The 8,913-nt window shown below is 39.2% G+C and overlaps 1 protein-coding gene across 1 annotated transcript; it reads left to right on the forward strand.

Annotated features, from left to right (window-relative positions):
• The first annotated feature begins 1,059 nt into the window (after window positions 1-1,059).
• Window positions 1,060-2,753, forward strand: tmem88bl (transmembrane protein 88b-like). The gene is made up of 2 exons (XM_016531459.1): window positions 1,060-1,341; window positions 1,998-2,753. Exons 1-2 carry the CDS (start codon window positions 1,063-1,065, stop codon window positions 2,223-2,225), a joined length of 507 nt encoding a protein of 168 aa, XP_016386945.1. The 5' UTR covers window positions 1,060-1,062; the 3' UTR covers window positions 2,226-2,753.
• The last annotated feature ends 6,160 nt before the right edge of the window (window positions 2,754-8,913 follow it).

The following is an 8,913-nucleotide window of genomic DNA, read 5'->3' on the forward strand; positions in this document are numbered from 1 at the left end:
ATAAACCTAAAAGCACCTGAGGCTATTCCCTCTCCATCTGTCTCTTTCTCTTTTGTTTCTCTGTGTGTTATTAAAGGGTTTGATCATGTGTTTTCATTTCTGATATTCATCTCTCCTCTGCAGGTATTTAACAGCTTTATTGTCATATTTATTGACATATCTGACTCATATCTGTTTAGCTGTTTGCCATCCGAAAAGAAATCTCATCAGATTTTATAACTCCTATCCAAACCACATTAATATGTGATTAAAATGTGTATGGATAAACAGTCAGATCGTTTATCCGTTATTAGAGACATGACGTGTATGTAATATCATGCACATCAGTAGCATTTATAGCTTTTAGATACCAGATTTTGACTGTCTGATCAAATAAATCCAGTTTTATTATTCCAAAACAAGGTCTGCAGTGTGAACACATCAGTCTTGAAAATCGTATTTGGAAATGGATGTATGTGAAGTGTGAATCAAGTCAATTCAGACTGATTTTTATTAAGTTATTTTCAGTCAAACCAAAAACTATTCAGATATAATTTTTGATCATTTAGTGGGTGCAGGACACTATAGTTAATTTATGTAAATATGGATAGCAAAATAAAGCAAACTGTGACATATTATACCCAAAAATTCTTCATACAGTAAAATTGATACAAATTTGGGACCAAAAATTATTCAGACACTTTGACCTGACCATGTTTTGCTGAAGTGTTTTTACACCACAGACTGAACTAAATGAAGCACTGCTTGGTAATTAGTTGAGCTAAATTGGTTTTATCTAATTGTGTTCTTAAATTTAACAGCTGACAGCTATTCAACCGAATTCATTACATACCTTTCTATCAAAGTTATCTGACATTATCAAGATGAATTTGTTCTGACTCAGTTTAACTCTGAGTTCTTGTCATATTTTATTACCATTTTCTAAACTATAGCGAATAAACTGTGATAATGTGAGAAATGTTGAAGGTGTCTGAATAAATTGACTGTATTTGATATTTAAATGTTTAATATATCATATTTTTATGTTATATTAAATGTATAATGTGTTTGTGTGTGTTCAGGATGTGTGGTATGACGGTGCTTTTAGATGATGGTGGAGGTGATGAAGACTTTGACGTGGGTGACGGGATCCGGATGCTGCTGCCTCCTCCGGCTCAGTGTGACGGCGGGGTCTGGGGGGCCCGACGGGGCCACTGCGGGTGTGTGCTGTGGACGCTGCTTCTGCTGCTGTGGAACGTCCTGCTGCTGCTGATGTGTGTGGTGCTGATGGTCCTGATCTTCAGCCTCATTCTGCTGCCCACCGCCCTGCTGCTGTACGCTGGCTTCCTGTGCCATTCACGGGTAGATATGCCCACAATCACATGCATACACCCACTAATGCATGCATACGCCCACAAAACACGCATACCTTCACAAGCACACACATACACCCGCAAACACACAGATTCACCCACAAACGTAAATGCCCACAAACAGACATATTCACCCACAAGCATATGCATATGCCCACAAATACACAGATTCACCCACAAACACGCATATGCCCACAAGCACATGCATACACCTACAAACACATGCATACACCCACTAATGCATCCATACGCACACAAACACACTCATAAACCCACCAACACACGCAAGCACATGCATACGCCCACAAACACATGCAAACATAGAGATATGCCACCAAAACACCCGCTTACACCCACAAACACACAGATATGCCCACATACAGCCGCAAGCACACACATACGCCACAAATACACCCACAAACACACGCAAGCACACGCATACGCCCACAAACAAACAGATTTGCCACCAAAACACCCGCATACACCCACGAACACACAGATAAGCCCACATAAACCCGCAAGCACACACATACGCCCACAAACATGGATACACCCACAAACACAGATATGTCTACAGACACGCATACGCCCACAAACACACCGATATACACACAATATTCTGATGTTTAGGTTCTGTTTCTACAGGTTGTGGCTTCTCAGGCTGCTCTTTGTCGCTACCTTGATGACAACAGTTGCTCTGCCCTCATCATCCTGGGCTTTGTCATGATGTCTCCACTGGTCGTGGTTGCTGCGGCGACGTTCTGCGCTCTTCTCAGGCGGCTCCACCTACTCTTTTATTTTCAGCCAATCACAGAAGCTCGGTACCAAGGGCGGGGCTTGGGCAGGAGGCGGGACAGCCATGCCTGGGTTTGACTGTCAGACACGCCCACCATTCTCAGGTCAGCATCCGGGGTGACCTCTAGCAACAGTAACGTCACGGCACAGCGACGGCGTTACTGTAACTCCTCTACAGAAACACAATCATGTAACACGTGTAACACGATGTATGTAATATATCCCTAAATTACCAAAATGTAACTCTGGAAACGTTTTTCAGAGAAACGAATTCAATCTTTTCACATGACTGAGAAATTGATGCAATGTTCAAGAATAAGTGTTACTGTATATTAAAATTTTTATGACTACTTTCTTTCCGCACATGCTAGTCTGTTTGCGTGCGATATATGACGATGCCCTGTACGAAACAATCACGCAAATGTACAGCATCACTACAGAAAAATATCTCTTTCTTCTGAAGAAAACCACGGTGTTACAGACTTACGTAGATGAAACACAATTTAAGTGTTACCAAACTGACGTTTCGGTGGTGTGCGAATAAGTGTACTAGTCTAGAGATGTGTTTACTCGCTCATGTCGATGTTTATATTGGTTGGTCAGCTGTGTGATTCAAATGTGCACAATTGTGAATAAACAGACTAAAATCAAATCTGTGGTTGGACTTCATTTTGGAAAGTCTCAGATCAGACGTAAAATATCTTGCAATTATAAATTCATGAGGCTCAGAAATGTTCCTGGTATATAGAGCACAAGAGAAGGATGCTAAATCATCCAGAAACTTCAGCTTCAGACATCATTCTGTGCAACTCTGGATGGAAGGTAATACTATTTAAATGGTCACATCATTTGCATATGTACATTTGTAACATTTAGCGTAATGATTGTCGTAACGGAATGACCTGGAGTTGTGTTTGGAGGAGTTGGAGTTAGTATTGTGATTGAGGTCAGACTGCGTGTGATTTACAGATTAACTCCGGGTCAGTTTGACCTGAACGCTCTCATCTAACGCACTGTGATTTATCACCATGACAACAGGCAGTGGCTGGACCTTTGCCATGGCAACATAATGGGATGAAAGAGGGTTGAGCTGATGACATATAATGACAACCAGCGGAAAGACAGAGAGGCAAACGAATGGAGAGAGAAAGTTCTGCATCGGGAAGTACCGGAGTCTCTAGCAGAGCGATCGTTCACTAAAACAATAATAACTCTGTCATTCTTTCATCACCTCGTGATGTTCCAGAGCCATATATTTTCATTCATAGTGACACTGATTGGCAAACTGTAAACATGACCAACATAAACACCATAAAAGTTTCATATCATGAGTCTGTATTTTCAATTTTTTTGTAGTTTTTATAGCGTCATGGTGGGGAGTTGTGAGTGGTTGCCAGGGTGTTGCTATAGTATTTTAGGCAGTTTTAAGGGTGTTGCTATGCAGTTGCTATGGTGTTTTTTGTCATTATTATGTGAGTATGTGTGTGCGTGCGCGCGTGTTGCTATGCAGTTGCTATAAGGGTTTGGACAGTTTTAAGAGTGTTGTGAGTGGTTGCCAGGGTGTTGCTATGGCATTTTAGGCAGTTTGTAGGGTGTTGCTATGCGGTTGCTGTGGTGTTTTGAGTCATTATTTGTGTGTGTGTGTGTGTGTGTGTGTGTTGCTATAATGGTTTGGACAGTTTCAAGAGTGTTGTGAGTGGTTGCCAGGGTGTTGCTATGGCATTTTAGGCAGTTTCAAGGGTGATGCTATGCAGCTGCTGTGGTGTTTTTTGTCATTATTAGTGTGTGTGTGTGTGTTGCTATGCAGTTGCTATAATGGTTTGGACAGTTTTAAGAGTGTTGTGAGTGGTTGCCAGGGTGTTGCTATGGCATTTTAGGCAGTTTCAAGGGTGATGCTATGCAGCTGCTGTGGTGTTTTTTGTCATTATTAGTGTGTGTGTGTGTGTGTGCATGCGTTGCTATGCAGTTGCTATAATGGTTTGGGCAGTTTTAAGAGTGTTGTGAGTGGTTGCCAGGGTGTTGCTATGGCATTTTAGGCAGTTTGTAGGGTGTTGCTATGCGGTTGCTGTGGTATTTTGAGTCATTATTAGTGGGTGTGTGTGTGTGTGTGTGTTGCTATAATGGTTTGGACAGTTTCATGAGTGTTGTGAGTGGTTGCCAGGGTGTTGCTATGGCATTTTAGGCAGTTTCAAGGGTGATGCTATGCAGCTGCTGTGGTGTTTTTTGTCATTATTAGTGTGTGTGTGTGTGTGTGTGCATGCGTTGCTATGCAGTTGCTATAATGGTTTGGACAGTTTCAAGAGTGTTGTGAGTGGTTGCCAGGGTGTTGCTATGGCATTTTAGGCAGTTTCAAGGGTGTTGCTATGCAGCTGCTGTGGTGTTTTTTGTCATTATTATTGTGTGTGTGTGTGTGCATGCGTGTGCGCGAGCGCGTGTTGCTATGCAGTTGCTATAATGGTTTGGACAGTTTCAAGAGTGTTGTGAGTGGTTGCCAGGGTGTTGCTATGGCATTTTAGGCAGTTTCAAGGGTGATGCTTTGCAGTTGCTATGTTTTTTTTTGTCATTATTAGTGTGTGTGCATCGCTATGCTGTTGCTATGCTGTTTTGGACAGTTCCAAGGGTGTTGCTATGCAGTTCTGGAGTCATGTCTGATAGACTGATAGAGCGTTGTTAGTGTTGCCATGCAGTTGCTAAGGTCTTTCAAGAGTTTCAGAAGTGTTCCTATGCAGTTGCTGCTGTGTTGCGGGGGTGGATGTCAAATCGTTACATGGTTGCTATGGTGTTGCTAGGTCTTACAGTGATATTATCTGTGGCCTGGGTTCCTCCATTAATGTGTGTGTGGGGAGTTTTAGCTGTTTTTCTGAGATCAGACTGAATCTCCAGCTGCTCTGGAGTGTTTTGTTGTGCTGTTTCTCATCTGCCCCCATGACTCTCATTACCGTCTCTCGTTCACTGATGATGAGGAGCTATTGTGTGTGAGCTGATCTTCATCAGGGACCCGTGTGACGACGTCCACTTGACCCCGACACTCCTGATCCACAAAGACACAAACACCTCATTCACTGACATGAACCAGCTCACAGCTCTGTTACACTGCCATAATCTGACACATTTCTGAGTGAAATCTCTTGTTCCGCAAATGTCTGTTTGTTTTGCCCATTAAATAATCACACATTAATTTCAAACTCAAAAGATCATTTAAAGTCATTATTGCATTAAACGAGAAAAGCACTGAATAGACATTGCAAAAAAGTAGCAAATATTTATACTAAATATAAATATTACAAGGAAATATTTTAGATTCATTTTTAAATGGATATTAAATTATTTTAAAAAAATGAAATGATACTCTAAATATGAAAGTAGGTGGCGCAAAGTCACTGAATCATTCATTTAATCAATTCGTTCAAACGGCTGATTCATTCAGAAACTGACTTTATCTCACTGGATTCATTAAAAACTGTGGATTCATTCAGTAACGAATCACCACTGTGTTGATCAGAGACACGTCAGTTCTTCTGTGACTTTGATTGGAACTATTTCAGTTTGTGAAATTGATCAAAAACAGACACTATTGTGTCCAAAACACATATTGTTTATTGAACTGTTGTATAAATCATTGTCACATTTGTAATGGTGCAGATATTGGGGAAAATCAGCATTCTTGCCGCTGTGAAATTGCTAAACTATATCATACGATATAAATATAAAATGGTGATTTTTGACGCTAATATCTTGAATTTTTAATTCAGCCAAAGTGCGCGCTTGTAAGTGTTCGTTAAATGCGTAACGTTAATTACGTGAGTACAGGTCTGCTCATGTCTGAAAATAATATAAGCTTATGGACGTGATTATAATATAAGTCTGTTTTTGTCTCTTCTGAGGAAGATTCATTCACTTGTTTGTCACTGAACCAAACAGAGACATTCTGATCAGATTTATTTAGTGAAAACTGCATCTCTGTATTCATTCTATGTGTTCTCTTAATGTGTAAATTCATTACTTATTTTTTTGTTAACCTGGCAACACATCCCTTATGAAAATTAACCATGGTTTTACTACAAAAAAACATGGTTACTTTAGTTAAACCATGGTAACCACAAATTAACCATGGTATTTGTAGTAAAACTGTGGTTATGCAAAATAATACTAATAATAATAAAAAAATGAAAAAATCCGATCTGAATCAAATGATTCGCGATACGCGATCCGATTGGAGCGCTTCGAAACATTTCAAGTGAATCATTTTGTGACGCGATGCTTTAACGGATTCTGAGTTTGGAAAAGCTCCGTTTCAACCATCACTACGTGTTTTTAAAATCATTACAAGCGATGTCGAAATTCGAAAAAGAATGGCTCTTTTTATCTGTTTTTTTTTTTTGCTAGTGAATCGCTTGAACTGAATGATCGAAGTCACGAGTTCGAATCAACCGGAGAGGTTCCAGCGTAAATGACTCACTCAATTGAATCGGTTCGTCTGTTCCTCCGCTTTTCGCGTCTTCACCGAATGAACACTTCTTATATGTTATTACTCCACACGTGTATTAAATGTTTTCTAGTGTATTTCTTTATCTTCTCAGGTAATATCAATGGCGTGGTCTATTTCAAATGTGGCTGAAATTACAACAACAGTGCTTACATACACATATATTTAATTGTTTGATCAAAATTATTGCTTGGGACAATTTAGTAGTCGATAGATATTAGTAGTCTCTACTAAATTCCTTATTACAGTACACAGCATATAGGCCTATACACAGCCTACATTATATTTTGTATAATACAGTATTTCTATATTGAAATCAATTTTGCAGCTGTATTTTTGTTTAAAGTCAGAGTGCTTAATAATCATGTTTATTTAGGAAATGCATGCAAATGTACAGTTTATATTCCCGTATAATGCACCTTCATATTTCACCTCAGTAATCATGCATTACTTTGATTTATTATGAACTCTCTCAGGAGATTTATCACCTGATCATAAGCTTCCACACTGTAATGAAGGCATTTGAATATTCATAAAGCTCCTAATTTGGGTCAAAGTGTGTATGAATCTCTCCCGATCAGAATTAATCAGAGTTTTCAGAGAAGCTTTGCAACGATTTGTATATCGTGAAAAGAGCTATACAATTAAAACATGAATTGAATTGAGTTGAACAGGGACGTAAATAGCAGCTTAAACCGCTGTTATGAATATGAGATTATGATGTTTGTCGGATTTTAGCACTTTTTGCAAAACACAACACACAATTCTCTATGTAACACACAACAATCTAACAGGAAGTGTCTTGATTTCCTTTTTCAAACACAACCAATCAGAACTCCTCACATGCTCAAAATGCCTTTTAAATACATTTTACACAAGTATTTAGTATTTAGTTTTTTATATATATATATATATATATATATATATTTACATGTTCAATTCTCGTACATTGTGTTAATAAATGTCTCTTTCTGCATCAGTCAGCCAGATGCGTGTCATATTGACAGCAGTATTGAGTTGTGATGTGTTTCTAGCGCCACCTAGCGACTATTAAACAGCATCGTCACACTAGGATCGATTTAACTCATAATCCACAACCAGAGAACTGAGATGCAGAAGAGTGAGCTGTAACACCATTCAGAGAGATTCAAACCATTTATTTCACTGCATATTTCATCGCTTCACGTCTGAATGAAATGCTCTTTTTCAGAACGGGGAATGACTTTACCAAACAAAATTAAATAAATAAAGTATCGGGTAGGTGAAGGGAGCCCAGGTAGCAAGAACGTTTGGGTTAGCATGTGGCTGATAGCTGTCACATTTGGCCTAGGTATGGCATGGCTGATCACATATGGGCCAAACTTGAACCGTGTATGTTTTGCCATGGATTTAGAATTGGAGGGAATTTTCTTTTGGATGACAATTTTTTTGAGGTATATGGTCCAGATGATAGCACACAACTGAGAGCCATATGTGGCTTGGCTATGGCACACCAGGGAATATGTTAACTTATGGTTAACATTTGGCTTTTATTAATCTGGGCCACACTTTAGTTGTTGATATGGGCCAGATCCGCGCCAAAGGAAATTTGCTGACTGGGGAGGGCTTTATTGTCACAATAACGTGGCATCCATTTAATAATTTGAATTAAAATGATAATTTACACTCAATACGCTATTATTGCATGCAGTATGCAGATTACAGTATGCATAATGTTTTTAAATTTACTACAATACTGAGGTGCAGATAATTAACTATTAATAAGTAGTATAAATAGCAGAAAATCCTGCTTTTTTAACATAGTGTAAATAGAATCTGTAGCTACTTGCACTTAGTGTAAACAGCATCTATCGCTAAGAAAATATGCTATTTATGCTATGTTAATTTCACAAATGGCCGCTGCCTAAAAATAATGTCACAATCATGCTAATCCGTTTATTATGTTAAACATCCACAGCTTTATTCCAGCTAACACTTTCTGGTTCCCAGAACGTTTTTATTTAGTTCCTGTATTTAGGAGAACATTCGTCTGCTGGGATTGTAGTAACAATATTAACTGTGGTGTTTTGGAAACTATCGATGCTTACCTTTTGTGAGGTAAATTTGATGACAGGATTTATTATATTCCTGTGCTGACTCCGTCGGTGCTGCAGGTGGCGCTGTGAGCCGTGCGCTGAACCGGATCCGTGTTGCCAAGTCTGTGGTTTTCCCGCGGAATTGTGCTACTTTAACACTGTTTCCGCGGGTTGAAGCGACCCCAATAACGTGATATTTAGCCCC

This window comes from Sinocyclocheilus rhinocerous, unplaced genomic scaffold (assembly GCF_001515625.1).
Source record: "Sinocyclocheilus rhinocerous isolate Xijiao unplaced genomic scaffold, SAMN03320098_v1.1 scaffold223, whole genome shotgun sequence".
NCBI classification, from domain to species: Eukaryota; Metazoa; Chordata; class Actinopteri; order Cypriniformes; family Cyprinidae; genus Sinocyclocheilus; species Sinocyclocheilus rhinocerous.

What these genes read in the sequence shown, in the direction of transcription:
- tmem88bl (XM_016531459.1), top strand. Translation starts at nt 1,063, where the DNA reads ATGTGTGGTATGACGGTGCTTTTAGATGATGGTGGAGGTGATGAAGAC. An exon ending in GCTTCCTGTGCCATTCACGG is followed by an intron (nt 1,342 to 1,997) that starts GTAGATATGCCC and finishes CTGTTTCTACAG; the next exon opens with GTTGTGGCTTCTCAGGCTGC.